At 46.7% G+C, this 20,391-nt stretch overlaps 1 protein-coding gene across 1 annotated transcript in view; it reads left to right on the forward strand.

Annotated features, from left to right (window-relative positions):
* Positions 1-20,384, forward strand: part of dqx1 (DEAQ box RNA-dependent ATPase 1) — a 23,189-nt gene extending 2,805 nt beyond the window's left edge. The window contains exons 2-12 of the mRNA XM_042058841.1: positions 98-493; positions 1,385-1,578; positions 7,243-7,630; positions 10,244-10,549; positions 11,498-11,597; positions 12,576-12,734; positions 13,248-13,439; positions 15,622-15,747; positions 15,864-16,054; positions 17,375-17,565; positions 18,186-20,384. Of these exons, the coding sequence (XP_041914775.1) occupies positions 194-493; positions 1,385-1,578; positions 7,243-7,630; positions 10,244-10,549; positions 11,498-11,597; positions 12,576-12,734; positions 13,248-13,439; positions 15,622-15,747; positions 15,864-16,054; positions 17,375-17,565; positions 18,186-18,384 (2,346 nt within the window). The 5' untranslated portion in view covers positions 98-193 and the 3' untranslated portion in view covers positions 18,385-20,384. The remainder of the gene's footprint in view (positions 1-97; positions 494-1,384; positions 1,579-7,242; positions 7,631-10,243; positions 10,550-11,497; positions 11,598-12,575; positions 12,735-13,247; positions 13,440-15,621; positions 15,748-15,863; positions 16,055-17,374; positions 17,566-18,185) is intronic.
* The last annotated feature ends 7 nt before the right edge of the window (positions 20,385-20,391 follow it).

Below are 20,391 nucleotides of genomic sequence, written 5' to 3' on the forward strand. Positions count from 1 at the left end.
CTCTCCCTCTCTCTCTCTCTCTCTCTCTCTCTCTCTCACTGTCTCTCTCTCTCTCCCTCTCCCTCTCTCTCTCTCTCTCTCCCTCTCTCTCTCTCAGGTAATCCCTGTGTCATCAGGTTGAGGTGCCCTCTCCTCACACTCATCCTCTCTACTTCCTCCTTCCGTCCCTGCGGTGACGACAGCAGCCGTTGTGATGTCGTTGGCCTCGGCCGTCCCCTCCCCGCCTCTCCCCCCTCTGGACACGCTGTCGGTGTCGTCGCTGCTGTCGGGCGACCTGGACGGGGAGGAGGAGGACGGGGCGGGGGGCGCGGAGCTGGGCGACCTGGAGGTGAACCCGTACGACGGGCTGCCCTTTTCCTCGCGCTACTACAGCCTGCTGGAGCAGCGGCGCCACCTGCCTGTCTGGAGCCTGAAGTACAGCCTGCTCGAGCATCTGGAGGAGCACAGCATGGTGGTCCTGAGCGCGCCCAGTGGCTCCGGCAAGAGCACCCAGGTGAGAATATAGCACCCAGGTGAGGCTGGAGCACCCAGGTGAGACTAGAGAACTCAGGTGAGAATGGAGAACCCAGGTGAGAGTGGAGATTGTAGTGCACAGGTAAAGAGTGGAGATTGTAGCACCCAGGTGAGGGTAGAAACCATAGCACACACAGGTGAGAGTGGCCACTGTGGCGCCGTTTGTAAACTGCCTCTGTAAACCCTCCAAGCATACTCATACTCTGCTGCTTTGAAACTTCAGAATGCTGTTGTTCGGCGTGTCAGTGCGTCAGTGTCACATTCTCAGGAGAGGTCAGAGCGTTCTCTGGGCGGGCACTTTAGCCGAAGAGACAGAGCTGCAGACATCAGTCAGCTGAAACCAATGCAGATAGCAGACAGAGTTTGGGGGAAGTTGGACAGCTGCAGACTTCCAGGCGTATTGTAACCTTTAATTAGTGATACTGCAACAGTTACGTAGTGCTCACTTCTTACTGTTGAGTTGAATGACCCTGTTTTGTGATCAGACCCTGTAGTGTACAGTCTAGGTGTGAGAGGACAGTGTACTGTGTAGCGAGGGCAGACAGAGGTCAGATTTTTGCAGGTGAGACCAGGAGAGACCTTCAAATTTACTCTGGAGCAATTGGGTGTAATGTCTCCATCTCTCTCTAATATTCAGCTAATAATGTTAAACCCCATGCACACGCACACACAACACACACACACACACACACACACACATACACAACATGGTCTCACCCTCTCTCCCTATCCTGCCCCCTCCTCAGATCCCCCAGTGGTGTGTGTAGTACGCCCTCTCTTTCTGTCTGTCTCTTTCTCTCACACACACACACACACACACACACACACACACACTTCTCATCCTCTGTGCTGTCTTGTATCCCCTTCCCAGGTTCCCCAGTGGTGTGTGGAGTACGCCCTCTCTCAGCAGTTTGCTGACGGGCTGGTGTGCTGCTGCCAGCCGTACGCGGTAGCTGCCTGCAGTCTAGCGCTGCACGTGGCTGACGAGATGGACCTCAGCCTGGGCCTGGAGGTGGGCTACCGGGTGCCGCATGACGACGGCTGCACCCCGGACACACTTCTCAGGTGAGTCCTAAAGATTTGGGATATACCTGTTTTTTGGCCAAGTGTAACAAAATACATTTACTCACGTTACTGTATTGAGTAGTTTTTCTATGTATTTTGTATTTTTTAAGTAGCTTATAAAATCGGTATTTTAAATTTTACTTGATTACATTTTGAGTGAAGTATTGTACTTCGCTACATCAAAAATCCCATCCGTTACTTGAGTAAAAAAAAAAAGTTAAGACTAACGAAAACAGAAAGGGAGAGAAAAAAAATCGCGCCCTAAACCACTAGCCTAGTGATAATGATCAGCATGTAGCCTACAACAGGACATGAATCAAGCTGGCGCCATGCAGTCTTTCTGAAAGTGATGGAGATGGAGCTGGATCACGAGATGCATCAGATTACATGTGCAGCCTAACCTATGAAAGTGTAGGCTATTTTCTGCTATTTCAATGGGTTGTCTCAGTTCGTTTTAACACTAATGATTGCGGAGATATTCAAGCAAACACCATGGGATTTCGTGTTTTGACGTTTGTGCTCACCTTTCTTTGGAAAGAAGTTTATTAGCAGTTGTTTTGCCTCATTTTGATGTCTCTCTTTTTCCTGTTTTGGCCTTTGTTTTTAGTAACCTGACTTGGCTTTCTTGGAGAAAGACATTGCACCAGCAGCACAACAATTAGCGGTCCACTACTAGCGATGCTCAACTAATGAACTTATCTTATGAATCGTTCAGGCAGACTAAACCATTTAGCTCTTTAGCAAGGGAGAGTGAGAGTGACCTTAGACAGTTTTCGCTATGTTTTGTATACAAAATCCAGTCAGTCAAACTTAAAATTTCGTCTGACATTCATTTTGACATTTTTTTCAGTAATTAGCCTAAACTTCCAGTGAGTCTATTCAAAATTTTCACCACACATTATATTAACACACATATAAAAAAAATCCAAACATAAGAGTTATGTGTAATAAAGTGGAATGAAAAAGTATTGAACGTGCCTACTGAAATTTCTTCAATACTTTGTGGAAAAGCCTTTGTTTGTAATGACAGCTTCAAGACATACCTGTATGACAAAACGTATTAGTCGCAGTATCAGGTATGATTTTGGCCCATTGTTCTAAACAGATTCCAGGGGTCCCTCTTGTGAATCCTGATCTTTAGTTACTTCCAGAACTGTTTAATTGAATTGGCTGCCTTCAATTCTTTCTGGAGCTTTCTCCGAGTGGTCCTTGGCTCTTGGAATTGACTATCCTTCTGACTCCCTGGTCAGAAATATTGCAAGGAGATCCTGTGCATGGCCGGTTGATGATGCAGTGATGTTCCTTCCACTTGCAGATAATGGCTCCCTTGCTGCTTACTGAAAGATTCTGAAGTTTTGAAATGCATCTGTAACCAGTTTCATTGATATGTTTTGCAACAATAAGGTTGCAAAGGTCTTGGGAGAGCTTTTTGCTTATATCCATCATGAAATGTTTCTTGTGTGACACCTTGGTAATGAAAAACATTTTTATAGCCCATCAATATGTAGGCTACTAACCAAGCTTTTATTCATTTGCACAGATAGAAAGGATAACTACTCTCTAACTAGTTACAGAATCCAGCTCGTTCCTTCCCTTTATAGTGCTTTTTCTTAGCGTGTTCAATACTTTTTCCCTGTGTTATTCCACTTCATTACACATGACTCTACTTATGGACTTGTTTGGATTTTTTATGTGTGGATTACCTGAGTTATTACTAATGCCTGGTGAAAATGTTGTGCCCCCCGTATTCCACTTTTCAAGGGCCCTCTCCTCCATTGGGGCGCTATACTTCCCACCCCCCCCCCCCCAAGTTTGACGCCCTTTTATCTGCTGAACCTTCTGCTCGTTTCCAAATATAAAAAAACTCTCTGCAACTCAACATTGGCCTGCCTGCCTCAGCTGCCTGTGTGCTGAATTACTGTTCACTGCAAAGTGACCAAGGATGAGTGCAACTAACTTTGAAAATCAACTACTGCTCAAACTTAAAGGAGAACTGCGGTGATTTTTCACATAGGTCTCCATTTCTCAACGTCACCGAGTACTGTCGGTATGAACAAAACTGAAACAATCGGTTTTACCTAGCTCGAGTTGCTGCAGCTACAGCGCTACACACTGGGAGCATGAACATGGCTGCCTTAGCTGCTGGCTGCAGCAACTCGAGCTAGGACCAAAGTCCTTTTAGGCAAGTACCTTCACTCGGCGGCCATATTGCAACACTTTTTGGGCACTTATCGGGGCATCTAATTCGGCAGAAATGCGTGTGCGTAAGGCTTCACGACACCAATCTTGCTCCAGCGGCGAGATCACAACAGATGATTGGCATGATGTCTTCACAGCACACCACATGATTGGCTCAATGTATTCACAACACACCATATGATTGGTAGCCTGGAAAATCCAGACCCTGATAATCTAGAAAGATTAAGGGTCTGGCAAAGAGCAATGTAATGGTCCAACTCGAGGGGCGGCAACAAGCATGCATTTAAAAATCACATTGCACGCAATTGGATAATACTAGACCATGTTTACTCTGAATAATTTGGCGCAATCGGATAACACTACGACTAACGTGTACTGTCCTCCAACGTTTCAGCGCTGTCTTCATCAGTTTAGCTGGTTCCCCGGAATATTGGGGGAAAAGTAACGTGCATCATTGCTCTTTGCCAGAGTGTCTCGCAGAGACAATTCCATTGTACTTGAGTAATATTTCATCAAAGTATTGGTACTTTTACTTGAGTACAATACAAAAGTGCTAGCATCACTTACTAGCTAAAACCCCAGGGAGCTAGCTCTCTCACTAGCATAAACCTCAGCATCACTTACTAGCTAAAACCCCAGGGAGCTAGCTCTCTCACTAGCATAAACCTCAGGATGCTAGCATCACTTACTAGCTAAAACCCCAGGGTGCCAGCTCCCTCACTAGCCTCATGGCGCTAGCATCACTTACTAGCATAAACCCCAGGGTGCTAGCTCTCTGACTAGCATAAACCCCAGGGTGCTAGCATCACTTACTAACATAAAACTCATGGTGCTAGCAGCACTTACTAGCATAAATTCCAGGCTGCTAGCTGTCTCACCAGCATAAACCACAGGGTGCTAGCATTACTTACTAGCTAAAACACCAGGGTGCTAGCATGACTTACGAGCTAAAACACCAGGGTGCTAGCATGACTTACTAACACGTCTCTAAAGGCGTAGGGAGGAAGGTTTACCTAACCTACATACTGCACAGCTACATACCAGCTGGCTACAATAACACGTATGCTTATGCTGCATTCCAGACAACTCGGATGTCAGATATTTCCTAGTTGGAATCTCCCAATTGTATTCCAGACAAACTCAGAGGTCAAGAATTCTGGCCTCCTGGGAAAAAGTACAATGGCATGGCACTTGATGTCGGAGTTCCCACTTCTGAACTCAGGGTAAGTCGATCTATCCCAACTTCAAGGTTGGAACTGAAGTCCGACCTCCGACGTCCAAGTTGTCTGGAATGCAGCATTACACTCTGTTGAAAGCAAATATAACCCTGGCATAAACGCCCAACGCCAGACACGTTGCTCAGGTGAACACCAACATCAAGGGATCAGGCATCACGCAGGGAGCACATCCTACCTTGATTTACATGATCACCTCTCTGAGCAAAATAAACAAAACAAAACTGTGAGGATAAACAAAACATCTGTGAGGATCATCTGAGAAAGTCACACTAACATTGCTGCACTGTCCTGCACTGTACATCCTTAAAATAAAGGGAGGATTCTAGAACTTTGTGACAGTCATTTAGCTTGTTCTCAACTGCAGAGAATAGAACTGCAGAGGAACTTACAACCTTTTCTGTCCTACATAGCACAGTAAAGGGTTTTAAATAGAGCATTTAGGGACTTGTATAGGTGAAGTAGCTGAAAGGTTGCTGCATAATGTGGGATAACTTGGCTAAAGTCACAGAAAGGAAGGAACGTTATCCTCTACAGCCAGCACTGCCTGGCATATAGACTGGTGTTTTGACTTCCTCTGTTCTCTAGATGCCACCTACACTTTTGTGGCATTTCTCATTTGTCTCATTCTATTCAAGATGGGGAACTACAACTCCCAGAATGCACCACATGTCTGATAAAGTCTGGCCAGTTGATGAGCATGTGTGGCTCCATTCGGTGAGGTGTGCGCGGTGTCGCCAACATGATAGACATCCGTTGGCTTGTCTGCGGCTGATTCAACGCGTTGAATCTGTGTCGGGAAAAGGGCTGCCCTGATTGGTTGTTTAGCTTGCCTACTTGTAGTTAAGAAGCACAGTGTAATCATCAGATATTCCCATCAGGAGATCCAATCCTGCTAGTCAGTATTCCATTTATTTTTCTGTCTCTATCTCTTCCATAACCTTTCCGTCTGAACATGGTAAGCTAATGTTGGCACTGCTTAATTTACATTGTGTTCAGCTACACCTGTATCTCCTGCTAACATTAGAATGTAGTCTATGCGCTAATTGACACATATATCCGGTTAACAGTAGAATGTAGTCCAGGGCTCTCAAGTGTCATGCATTGAGCGTGACAGTCACTCATTTCAGTCTTTTGTCACGCTCTCCTGCCACACATTGTATTTCTCACGCAGAAAAACTATTTATATATTTAATATGCTGCGGCAGCGCCCAAAATGTCTCTTGCCGCGCCGCTCTCACTATGGAACCGGTTAGTGGTCCAGGTTAGTGGATGCTCAGAGGTGGTGAAAAAGGCCCATTATTGAATTGTCAGTGCCATGTGTCAAATCATTTCTTTTGCAGATCTGAGCAATTATAAATTATACTTTTGCCCCATTTTGACTTAGGAGGGCATTGCTCCTACATACTTTAGCCAATAATCAAACGTCTGCTCTCTTTTGGAAAGCTGAGACACTGTTGGAAAACAATTAGAATAACTGTGTGATGTACTGTCACAAAGTTACAAAGGCTAGATTATTCTTTTATTTTTCTACCGGATAACAAGCATCTTTGAACTGGCCACATTTCAGCCCTCTAGGTCTTGACTTGATATGACTTGAGTCCTAGCATTAGGTCTTGTCATGCTGTGTGCAAAAGTAGATCAATATACAATGACAACATGAGTACTTTAGACCATTATTTGCCAAGGTATGCTCATGCATTTTGTAAAATCCCCTATGAAAACTCCCCATAGGACTTTGGGTTATCCAAAATGCATACTGGCAATCAAATGCTTACTGCATATGAACCCCACATAAGCATAATCTTGGCCTCAAATGAAAGGTAATACTCTGAAGTTTCATGCTTGCATTTGGATTGTAGGCTACTTCAGGTTCTGATATGACTACAGTAAATATGGAATAATTACAAAAAATACAAATCTTTACAATTTCTATTTCAATTCAATTAGTGTGTATAAGTCTACATGCTAATTGCCACATATATCCCGTTAACAGTAGAACGTAGTCTACTCACTAATTGACACATATATCCCGCTAACAGTAGAACGTAATCTACGCGCTAATTGACACATATAACCTGCTAACGGTAGAATGTAGTCTACGCGCTACACAAGATGACTAAGTGGCCAATCAGCATTGCAGCTAGTGCTTTTAGCCTTGTGTGCAGTTAATATAACAGAGATGAACCTCTGCCTCTGTCTGTCTTCCCCCGCGGTGCCCTCTGGTCAGATTTGAGACGGACGCTCTGCTGCTGGGGGACATGATGTCGGACCCGCTGCTGCGTCAATACGGCGTGCTGGTCCTGGACGAGGTGCAGGAGCGGACGCTGTCCACGGACGTGCTGCTGGGGCTGCTGAGGGACGTGTGCGGTCAGCGGGCCGAGCTCCGCGTGGTCGTGCTGTCCGACCCCCACACCGCCCCCGCCATTGCGGCCTTCCTCGGGGAGAACGTGCCCCTCCTGGCCCTCCCGCCGCCGGACCACCCCCCCAGCCTGGAGACGGTGTACCGTGACCCCCCTACGGGGCGAGAGCCGGCCGCTGCCTCCTGCCACATGGTGCTGGACCTGCACCGCAGGGGAGAGGAGGGGGACATCATAGTGTTCCTGCCCTGTGCCCAGGTCAGTCAGTCAGTCAGTGAGTGAGTGTGTGAGTGAGCGAGCGAGTGAGTGTGTGAGTGAGAGAGAAAGTGAGAGAGTGAGCATGTGAGTGAGTGAGTGAGTGAGTGAGTGTGTGAGTGAGCGAGCGAGTGAGTGTGTGAGTGAGCATGTGAGTGAGCATGTGAGTGAGTGAGTGTGTGAGTGAGAGAGAAAGTGAGAGAGTGTTTGTTTATGTTTTAGTGTGTATAGTTTGTCATGGCTATGCCCAAGATGGGAGGAAGGAGGGGACATTATCGTTTCTCCCAAATGCACAGGTGTGTGTGTGTGTGTGTGTGTCTGTAGCCTTGTGACTATGTATAGATGTTGGTGTGTGTGTGTGTGTGTGTGTGTGTGTGTGTGTGTGTGTGTGAGTGAGAGAGAGAGAAAGGGAGTGTGTGCCACTACACTCTAAGGCTCGTAATCTCATTACTTTCCTTTTTATACTGCTGAAGCTGAAGCGTGACTGTGGCTGATGGCTCCCTGCTGTTGGGCCTTATCTCTCCTCTCTCACTTTCTCTCTCTCTCACTTTCTCTCTCTCTCTCTCTCTCTCTCTCTCTCTCTCTCTCTGCTGTCTCTTTCCTTCTTCACTCCATCTCCATTCTCCTTTTCTCTTTCTTTGTTTTCCTCTTCACTCTGTCTCTTCTCCTGCTCTCTGTTGGTCTCTGTCTCTTTCCGTTTTCACTCCACTCCATTTCTCTCTTATACCTTCATCACTCTCTCTCTCCCTCCCTCTTTGTCTCTCTTTCTCCCTCTCTCCCTGCTCTCTCTCTCTGTTCCACTTTCTCACACTGTGTCATGCACCCTTTTTATGTCCTGGAGGCCTTTACTTATTCTACTCCTCTGGGTGTGATGCCGCTCTCTCTCTCTCTCTCTCTCTCTCTCTCTCTCTCTCTCTCTCTCTCTCTCTCTCTCTCTCTAATTGTATCTTCCCATATCGTTTCCTTCAGTTTGTCCCCCCAAGGAGTCCTTTCTGTCTCTCTCACTGTCCTGCTTCTGTCTCGCTTATCTGTCGAATATCTACCATCTTTCTCTCTCTCTCTATTTCTTTCTTTCTTTCTCCTACTCTCTCTCCCTCTCTCCCTCTCTCCCTCTCTCCCTCTCTCTCCCTCTCTCCCTTTCTCCCTCTCTCCCTCTCTCTCTTCCTCCCTCTCTCTCTCTCTCTCTCTCTCTTCCTCCCTCTCTCTCTCTCTCTCTCTCTCTCTCTCTCTCTCTCTCCTCTCTCTCTCTCTCTCCTCTGAGGTGGCCCTGTCACATTAGTCCTCCAAATGGCCGCAGTGTTTCAGGTGTCTCTCCAGGTGACGCCACCAAACCCACAGGCACACACACCACACACACTACACTCACACACACTCTCACACACACTACACTCACACACTCTACACTCACACACACTAGAGAACACAATTCACTTTTCTACATATCAGTTTCTCTTCAACTTACACACACACACACACACACACACACACACACACACACACACACACACACATATACACCTGTTCTCTGCTCCCTTTGTGTCAACAGCACCGCACCCTGCCCTGAGTGAGTGTTCTCCTGATCCCGCTCCATGTCCCTGCTAAGTAGAGGAACAGGAATGTGACGCTGCATGCCAAGTCACTGGCAACAAGTGATCTAGTTAAGGCCGTGTGTGTGTGTGTGTGTGTGTGTGTGTGTGTGTGTGTGTGTGTGTATGTTCAGGCTGAGTAAACTTAGTTATGGTAGCAAGGAAGTTTTGTCTATAGTCCCCTTTTTGAGCATGCTGATGACACTCTGGTCTCTGTGTGCTGTGGTGTGTGAGAGAGTGTGTGTGTGTGTGTGAGAGAGAGAGAAAAAGAGGAGGAGCCATCACCATGTTCGTCAGCCATCCCTTTAACTGCCGCCACCAACCATCCCTTTAAGAAGAACACACCCTCTCGGCTGCCACAGGGAGCAAATGAATGATAGCCTAACTTAGAAGTAGTCTCATGCCAGCGTGTGTTTGTGTGTGTGTGAGAGAGCGAGAGAGAAGGAGAATCTTTGTGTGTGTGTGTGTGTGTGTGTGTGTGTGTGTGTGTGTGCGTTTACCAGTTGACAAACCAGCTGTTTACCAGTTGACACTTTGAGTCAGCAGACATGTGTTTGTGGCTAATTTGTGAACTGTGTGAACTGGAAGTGTGTGAAGTTGCAGTGTGTGTGTGTGTGTGTGTGTGTTTGCATCTCAGCTCCTAATTGTATGGTCATTTGTGCAGCCGCACCCTAAGCACTGCGGCAGAGTTCTTGTGCCCTGCAACTACGCCTGTTTCAGTTGTGACATTGAACTAAATCATCCATGGCCTTGATATTACCCCAGAAACTCTTCAGTCAGAGAAACATGTACCACAATCAAACACAAACAGTAGATCCTTCTTATATATCTGCATTGGACTACACTGTGCTTCATGGATGAGTTCATGGCTTTCCCATAAGGGTTGGATAATGTGGTACTGTGTGTATTTACCGAGAAGCAGGCCAGAAAGTTACAGGCATATAATTCCTGTGCACACACACACACACACCTGGACAGAAAATTGTGTGCAAATACTTCATCGTCTCTCCTCGGTCCTCCCTCTTCCCAGGACATAGAGGAGTGCGCCGCCCTGCTGGAGAAGGAGTGCGTTGCGCTCAGCCCCCAGCTGGGGAGCATGCGTGTGCTGCCTCTGCACGCGGGCCTGGGGGGCGCCACGCAGCATGTGTATGGCGGCGAGGCCGAGGACCAGGGGGCGGACGACGCGGACGAGGGGCCCGAGGGGGGAGGTCGGCTGGAGGTCACCCCAGGACCAGCCCTCAGGCGCAGGGTCGTCCTCACGGACTCCCTGGGTGAGGCGTCCTTCTCCATGCCCAATGTCCGCTACGTCATTGACACGGGCCTGCTGCTCAAGACTGTGAGTCCTCTCGGTTATTTGTGTTTTTATGTCTCTGTCTACGGCCTTGTCTGAAGCGCTTTCATTTGCCATTGTGCCAGAAGAGTGCTATATAAATACATATCTACACGTTATCACCAACGTTTTCACATATAGATATTTAGACATTTTATACATATTTGTATGTGTTTATTTATGTATGTAGAAGATGGTTTAATGATGCATACAGTGGGGTATACTACGAAGCACGTTAGACATATCTAGGCTATGTAGACATATCGAGGCTTGACAAAGCCTTGACTCAGGGGTATACGTTAAGTGATACTACGATTGCAGTTATGTGATATATTTGTCAAACTAGGCTTTCAGCTCAGATCTGTGCGCGTTCTCGGTGTTGGGATGACTTTGGCCAATCGTGTAACGTGGAGACGCACAAGACCGCCTCTATTTAAAAACAATTACTTCCGCATTCATGAGCGATAGCTTAATCTACACTGCGGTCATTTTTTGTGTCTAACCTTTAACATCAAATAAATCAATTGTCATCAGTTGTATGGTATGCACGTCCATAGTGGGATATTTGCACGCACAGCACTATTAAAGTGCATTCAAGATCCAAAATGTTAGTAGAGGCGGAGCTCCACCTGTAAGATATATGACAGAATCCTACACGTGAGAGAACTTCGTTTTTAAGACAATTGATTGGTCAGTGTACGGTAGATTACATGATTTGAGCTATAACTTAGCACATAACCTCCTCCCGACCAGGTTTGGTCGACAGCATAAGATACCATGGTGATATAGCGACACTAAAACAGATCCACTTTCGTGTCACAGCATAGCCTGGCTTTGAGCGCAACATACCTCGCTAACCCACTAATCGAGATTCGTATACACCCCACAGGGCTGGTCACTCTAAACTGAGACTCGTTTGGTTTTGTTTTTCCTGCTTTCTCTCTCGTCTTCCAGGTTTACAACCCACAAATCAGAGCAGACTCGCAGGTCCTTCGGCCAATCAGCAAGCACCAGGCGGACCTTCGCACTGAGCGGATCAACAGCAGTCTTCCTGGTGAGCCTGAGGGCCGTCAGTGCTCATCTTGTTTATCTACCGGCACTGAGACAGTCTGACCACATGTGGACAGGGCCCTGATCTGACCCTGCACGTCCGTGATCTGCTGACCTGGTCAGCCGCTGGCCACATGTGGCTTCAGCACATACGTAAGGGATAATGTATTGTCCGCCGGTAATTATCAGAAAATAAGTCCCGACAGGGAGAACAGAACCCCGACGCGCAGTGGAGGGGATTTGCTTCGACCTGAAGGCGGACAATACATTATCCCACTTATTACACGGCTACTTGCCAAAACGAGAAAAGAAACCTAACACAATGAATCTTTAAAAATGATTTTGCTACTGTTCCGTGTCTTCTGCTGACAAAATAAATAATTCACCACACAGATAGAACTTGAAAGTTTCAGGTGTTACGTGGCAACGTCTTACTAGCTTACTTTCCCTTTCAATGAAATTCCATTGCAATAAGCAAACAGAATTCTTGGGGAGGGATATGAAAGACGTTAATCAACCCGTTGCCATTGACAGCGGTGATTATATACTTTGCCGGTGATTTATATAGATTTAACATAGGCCCGAACGTTGGGAAGGCCCATTCATGTGAATGGAACTTTATGCAGCACTCTGACGAGCCGTGTAATAAAGTAGATCTGAATCATGTTGTCCCCAAAGGTTATGTTTTATGCTATTCCAAAAAAATCAAATCCAAATTTCAAAACTGCACCGATTGACGTTTTGGGCCCAAAATGAAAAAATTGATACTTGTTATTATCCAAAAATAGATGTTGTTTTTAAACCGGAGTTTCCCTTTAAGGTTAGACCGGAGTTTCCCTTTAAGTAACCTGTGTGCATCCTCCTCTCCGTCTCTAACCAGGCTACATGTCCTGTAGCGAGGGTGCTGTGCTGGATTAGCCCTGTCAGGCAGTTTCCATGTTATTTACCCTCTGCCCTTGCCCCCCCCCGTGTCCCGTGGCAGGTGTGTGCGTCCGTCTGTACCCGCAGGCGCTGTACGAGGAGGGCATGCCGGCCTGCCGCTGCCCCAGTGTGGTCGAGGAGAACCTCAGTCACCTGGTGCTGCTGCTCAAACGCCTCGACATCGCCGACATGGGACAGTGCAAGTTCCTTGACCGGCCAGGTGAGCCACTCCACCATCCTCACACAGACAGACCAGGTAACAAACTCCACACTCACACAGACAGACCAGGTAACAAACTCCACACTCACACAGACAGACCAGGTAACAAACTCCACACTCACACAGACAGACCAGGTAACAAACTCCACACTCACACAAACAGGACAGGTAACAAACTCCACACTCTCACAGACAGACCAGGTAACAAACTCCACACTCACACAGACAGACCAGGTAACAAACTCCACACTCACACAGACAGACCAGGTAACAAACGCCACACTCACACAGACAGACCAGGTAACAAACTCCACACTCACACAGACAGACCAGGTAACAAACTCCACACTCACACAGACAGACCAGGTAACAAACGCCACACTCACACAGACAGACCAGGTAACAAACGCCACACTCACATAGACAGACCAGGTAATAAAACTTCATCCATCCTTGTACGTGGGGCAGTTGGCAGATAAAGTACCTGAGTTGACCAGTGCTGTGTTTGTCCAGCCCCAGAGGCGCTGATGCAGGCGCTGGAGGACCTGGACTACCTGGCGGCGCTGGACGATGACGGGAACCTGTCGGAGGTGGGCATCATCATGTCCGAGCTGCCCCTGGAGCCCTCGCTGGCCAAGGCGCTCATTGCCGCCTGCGAGTTCGACTGTGTCAGCGAGCTGCTCACCATTGCCGCCATGCTCACAGGTGAGTCCCTACACCTGCACCTGTGTCTCCGAGCTCACAGGTGAGTCCCTACACCTGCACCTGTGTCTCAGAGCTCACAGGTGAGTCACTACACCTGCACTTGTGCCCCAGACAGAGGCATGATGGGTAACAGTCCGGCAGGGCCGTCAGACTCAGGATGCCCTAATGTCCAAATGAGTCCAGATGACTTGCATTGCTATATGACTACCAAAGATGGTTGATTACGAAGATACTTCCTGAGAGGCCATTTCCTGTCCCCGGAAATGTGTGCAAATAGGGCAGCAGTAGTACACACCCCGCACGAGGGGGGGCCACTATCCCCCATGTATGCAGTGATCGGGCTCCCCTTTTAACATTGAGGTCTATGGCAGAATCCAAGAATTTCCCAGAATTTGTCAAAGCCTTATTTTTCTGAGCAATGGATGCACATTTCGGACACGGTATCATGATCTCCAAACCCTCCTCCCCATTTCAGGAGAATGTTGTGACAGTATGACCCTCCAGTCGGGAGAAAATCAACATTAATGAAGGTGTACACCAAGTTTGTTTTGTACTCTGGCTTCTGTCTGGCGTGGAACCGAGGCGTTCAAACGTCAGTCATACGTCAGTGACACGCCCCTGTGCAGGCGGGAACTGAACCAGAGCCCGTCTCTGACAGAACTCCACTTTGCCCTCATAGACATGAACTAGGACGACCCATCTTGCTACGTATTAATTATCTTTGTGACTACTCTGGATTGGAAGCAACAGATCCGTCCAATAGTAAGGTTCTATTTGGGGTCATGCTCGTGTTATTTGGGTTCATCTCCCCTTGCAAAGCCTCTATACGGATCAGACGTATAGTATATAGGATCAGACGTATATACTATATAGGATCAGACGGATATACTTCAGTGCAAAGTCTTTATAAGGATCAGATATACTGTATAGGATCAGACCATAGACTGTATATCAGACGTATACTGTACTTCAAAGTTTAGGTAACCACCAGCCACTTTTAACTCAAGTGGGTTAACTGTAGCATCAGATCCACATCACAGCAAGAGCTCAAGTGGGTTAATCAAGCTACAGCTAACTGTAGCAGCAGATCCACATCACAGCAAGAGCTCAAGTGGGTTAATCAAGCTACAGCTAACTGTAGCGGTAGCTCCACAGCTCAAGTGGGCTAATCAAGCTACGGCTAACTGTAGCAGTAGATCCACATCACAGCAAGAGCTCAAGTGGGCTAATCAAGCTACGGCTAACTGTAGCAGTAGGTCCACATCACAGCAAGAGGTGCATGTCAGGTAGGCTGTGTTCCGTTGGTTCATCTGGTTGTGTGTCCAGGCTGTGCATAGTGCGGTGTGGTAGAGCAGGATTCACTAGGTTACGGTCAGTGACATTGTAATGACATAATGAATTAGATGAGGTATTACATGAGTCTATTGAGAAAAAAACACTTGACTTGGGTCAATCATATAAGAGAGGAGAGATCATTTTGGAGCTCTCACATGTACACGAACACGTGCACACACACACACACACACACACACACACACACACACACACACGCATGCATGCACACACGCACACACACAGTCACATTGATGGTCACTTAAGGTCTTCCAAGGAGAGCTACATGCCTTTCCCTTTTAGAGTGAAAGAGTGAAAGAAATATAATGCTTTTGTCTCTATTTACTAAACTACTTAGTGAATGGTACTGAATGATGGGAGGGGGAACATTATTTGCAATGATTTGGAATTGCAGGAGAACCCAGGCAGCATTTCCAAAAATAAAACGACACAAACTGAACTTTTCTCCACACTGGAAGTCTTGTTTTTACTGGAGAGAAGCATCAGAGTTGCCAACTGGATTTTGGCAACTAACACCAGGGCAATGAAGTGATTTCTTTATGTGTGATGTAGTGGAGTGAATTCTCAATGTGTTGATCGGTGCAGCAGCTGTGAGTGTGTGTGTTCTATGTTTGTCTTTGTGTGTGTGTGTTGTGTGTGTGTGTGTGTGTGTGTGTGTGTGTGTGTGTGTGTGTGTGCCCTTTCGTGAAGTGAGCTGTGTAGTTGCAGGTATCTATGTTTGTCATTAGTCAATTGACAAGACCTCTCTCTTTCTCTCTCTCCCCCCTCCCTCTCTCTCTCTTTCCCTCTCTCTCCCCCCCTCCCTCTCTGTTTCTCTCTTGTACTTCAGCTCCTCCGTGTTTTCTGGTTCCGCCCCCAAATAAAGAGGAAGCCGCTGCCACACACAGACGCCTGCTACTGCACCCAGAAGGGGACCACCTGACCCTCATCAACGTCTACAACGCATACATCCAGCGTGAGTCTCACACACACACACACACGCACACACACACACACCCTCATCACCTCCACTCTGAAGTGGGCAGATGTCCAATTGGTATTCAGATAGAACTCTTATCTGGGCTCTTCCAGACAATGAGGACGAAGCCTGGTGCTCCACCAATTACATCAACGCTGCCGCGCTACGATTGGCTGTGCTCATCAGGGCAGAGCTACTCGAGGTGATGCAGCGAATCGAGTTGCCCGTCTCTCCCCCTGCGTTTGGTTGCCAGGACAACAGCACCAACATCAAACGAGCCCTTATCTCAGGCTTCTTCCTTAAGGTGAGTTTGGGTTGTCACTGGGTAAAGATCTTTAGGTGAGTTTGGGTTGTCACTGGGTAAAGATCTTAAAGTGAGTTTGGGTTGTCACTGGGTAAAGATATTTAGGTGAGTTTGGATTGTCACTGGGTAAAGATATTTAGGTGAGTTTGGATTGTCACTGGGTAAAGATCTTTAGGTGAGTTTGGGGTGTCACTGGGTAAAGATCTTTAGGTGAGTTTGGGTTGTCACTGGATGATCTTTCAGGTAAAGATCTCATTAGAAATGAAAAACAAGAAAGGAGCTAGCACCTTTAGATTAAATGTTTAAAGTACAGCACTGATCAAATCTGAATGAAGAGGCGTTCATCAAGTCCTTTTCTGTGTGATGTGGCCGTGGTGGTCTTCAAGTAGTAGTGAGAACAGGCGCGCTCAACTTCCAATCTCACAGCAGTTTCGGGTGCGAGTTGTAAAGTGACAAATTAGAGTAGAAAAAACGCGTTTCGGCCTAAGTCATCGTCAGTCTGTAGTGTGAAAACCAAAATGAATGGTTTTTTATCATTGAAAGGGTTAAGGGTTACAGGTGAATCACATGAGGTCATCAGGTGAGCTGCACCATTAGTTGTACAACATGTTTGCACACAAAAGACACAGTACATCAGTACGTCAGACTATAGTAAATAGACACATGTAAACCCTATCAAACAGTTGGCAAATTAAACAGAATAAATTGATTGTAGAAATAAAATGTAAAAAATAATATTATGATAAATAAAATTGATTGACACATTAAATAGGCTAAACGAAAAATAAAAACATGCAAAATAGGATGATGGTGGCCGTGGTGGTCTTGTCTGGGTGATTTAGCCATGGTGGTCTTATCTGGGTGATTTAGCCGTGGTGGTCTTAGCCGTGGTGGTCTTATCTGTGTGATTAAGCCGTGGTGGTCTTATCTGGGTGATGTGGCCTTAAATGGTTTTAGTTTGATTTTAGTCTGTGATGTGATGGCTGAATGTGATGTGATGGCAGAATGTGATGTGATGGCTGAATGTGATGTGATGGCAGAATGTGATGTGATGGCAGAATGCGATGGCAGAATGCGATGTGATGGCAGAATGTGATGGCAGAATGCGATGTGATGGCAGAATGTGATGTGATGGCAGAATGTGATGGCAGAATGCGATGTGATGGCAGAATGTGATGGCAGAATGCGATGTGATGGCAGAATGTGATGGCAGAATGCGATGTGATGGCAGAATGTGATGGCAGAATGCGATGTGATGGCAGAATGTGATGGCTGGTTTTAGTTTGATTTTAGTCTTAGTTTCTCCGCTCTCTCTTCCAGGTGGCTCATGACGTTGACGGCTCGGGTAACTACCTGCTGCTGACGCACCGGCACGTTGCTCACCTGCACCCGTTCTCCTCGTACCGCTGCCGCAGGCCGCAGCCTGGGCCGCCCAACTGGGTGCTGTACCACGACTTCACCATCTCCCACGACAACTGCATCCGCACCGTCTCCGAGATTCACCCACACATGTAAGCCTCAGTGTCCAGTCTCAGATTCACCCCCACATGTAAGCCTCAGTGTCCAGTCTCTGATAGATAGATAGATACTTTATTGATCCCCAAGGGGAAATTCAAGGTCTCAGTAGCATACAGACATCACACACAACATGCACTTACAGCAGAAAGAGTAAATATAAGTATATACATATAACAAAACTCCACTGTACAATAGAGACAGTAGAAGATAAGAAAACTAAATACTAAATGATCTCTGATCCTCATCTAGAACGGCTGAATGACAGAAAGCTGACTAGGAGTCAGTTTAATTCACACATTAATGTGAGCTTACTTTTTATGCTGTGCCCTGGAAAAAAAAAAAAGAACAGATCACATTAAATACTTTGTTTTCATTTTTTTACAACTTCAAAAATGAACAGTGTAAATCAGAATTGTGGCTCATGCAGTGATGTGCTTGGAGGTGCACAAACCTTAGCGTACAACTATATGTGTGATGCTATGTGTATGGTGTATTAATGTGATGCCATGTGTGTATGGTGTATTAATGTCATGCCAACGCTGTATGGTGTATTAATGTGATGCCAACGCTGTCCTGGACTTCAGTGACCCTTGTGTCCATGTGCCCACTGCAGGTTGGTGGAGCTGGCTCCTCAGTATTACCTTGGCAACCTGCCGTCCAGCGAGGGCAGAGACTTCCTGATGGAGCTGCGGCAGAGCCTCCTGCCCCCTGGTGACCCAGAGGAGGGGGGTGAGGAGGGGGCAAAGGCCAGGGGCGAGGGGCCGTCGGACCCACGGAACCAGGTCAGCACAGACATGTGCCTGATCCAGTGACGGCCCAATGGAACCCCACGCTGCTCCTGCAGTGCACTCTGGGAGAAAAACGGGACCTTCGGAACCACACCAGTGTAGCTGTTCCACACGTCCCAGTAAAAGGCTCTTGAGGAAGGGCGCTGTTCTAAAACCACCTCCTTTAAGTGTAAAACCATCAGGGTTTAACTGAAAGATTATTTTAAAAAACAAACACTCTGCTTCAGAAGTAGAGGGGTGGATGGAGGTCGTCGTTGTGAAAGAGATTTTCATCCTGATCTTTCTTGAGAGACTTTTTGGTGTCCAAGACACACAGTGGTTAAGCCATACCGAGTACGGTTCCATAGAAATAAGTCAAGTCACGTCACTTTTATTTATTTTTTGCATAACTATGCAGTGTCACACTGTGGTCAGATAATCTTCTGCCTTTTCTTCACCATGAGCATCACCAAGACTCCCCCTGGTGGAGACGGGTTGATATTTACTACCCCTGAGCCACCAGAAAGCTAAAACCCTTTATGTCTAATGTCATGTGGTAGCCAGAGGTCTTCAAGGTCTCGTGTTTACTGTCCTCTGTGTGAACGTGCAATACAGAAAGGTCTGCAGATCCTGCTCATCTCACACACATTTCCTGCGTAATGAAAAGTAGTTTCCTGTCTCAATGGTTCTGCTTAGTAGAAGGTCCAAGAGTTTCTGTTTGTTAGCATGGAAGAGGTGGGTGTTGTTGTAGAGTAGGGAGACAACCCAGCATGCATATCTGTCATGCATTGATAAGCAGAACAATATAATCAACTCACTGAAAGCCATGACTTCTACTTGAGCAGGTCAGCAGCCTTTTGAAAGGATGTTTAAACGTGTAATAAATTTTCTCTCACAAGATGCAATCAAAGAACAGATACACACACGTCACACGCACCAGGTGCTGTTGTAGGCTGCCCTGTTTGCTGTCTTATTACTGGGAGGGTGAGCCTCACGCTGGAAGACCGAAGCCGTGTCCTGCCATTCCTTCGATCGCTCTCGTCTTTCACACTGAGGTGCCGGAGTCTGGCAGGATTGGGGGAGCTGCTATAAGAAAGCACTCCTCCACTGGCTGGAGGTGGCTGTGACCTCACTGGCTGGAGGTGGGTGTGACTTCCTGAGTGGACGGAAGATGTCAGAGTCGAGGGTCGCCATGGCGTCCGAGAGTTCAGGGCAGGCCAGTTTTTCAAAACACTAATGACTGACAGAAACATTTTTTTTTTTCACAACCCAGAATCATAGCCATCACAGTTGTTTCAAGCCTGTTTGGATGATGTTGATGTAAAGAACAGGATTGCAATATCAACTCTGTCTAAAGTTTTAATGTGTGCACACATTTTTGCTGGAAAGGTAGAAAACAGGTGAACTGCCCAGGAGGGCAAAATTACAACTACTGACCATAGCTGTAAAGGACAAAAGCGTAAATATAGTGAAAATGAGATTATGGAAGTCATCTGTCTGTTTTAAATAATGTTAATGTGTGGCAGGTTGATATGCCATGTATCATTTGAGGTTATTTCTGTACGTTATGAGTCTCTGCCTGACCTTTTTGCCTGAGCATCAGTCATGACTTCTGCCTCGTTTGGCACGTAGGCTGAAATACATTTAAGATTTTGTCTAAAAGTAGAATTGGACTACAAAATTCAAACACTTTTCTGAACAAATACTCTAATCGTATTTTCCCCACACGGAGCCCATTATCCCTTCCTCTGCGTGAGGCTCGAGACACTGGCACTTCTGCTTGTGCAGGGGACTGTCCTGACACTTCTGCTTGTGCAGGGGACTGTCCTGACACTTCTGGGTTTGCAGGGGACGGTCCTGACACTTCTGCTTGTGCAGTGGATTGTCCTGTCGCTCTGAGCTTCCGTGTGGCTGAGTTTAAGCCATTTTGTATGATGTTCCATTGAATTCAGTTTGGTTTGTACTGTTTGTATTTTTGCCTCAAAAATTTGCTCTATTGTTTTGAAAACACTGATATTTTTGTGTGTAAATTATGGGAATCAAAATATATAT

The sequence above is a fragment of the Alosa sapidissima genome, chromosome 13 (assembly GCF_018492685.1).
Source record: "Alosa sapidissima isolate fAloSap1 chromosome 13, fAloSap1.pri, whole genome shotgun sequence".
Taxonomy (NCBI): Eukaryota; Metazoa; Chordata; class Actinopteri; order Clupeiformes; family Clupeidae; genus Alosa; species Alosa sapidissima.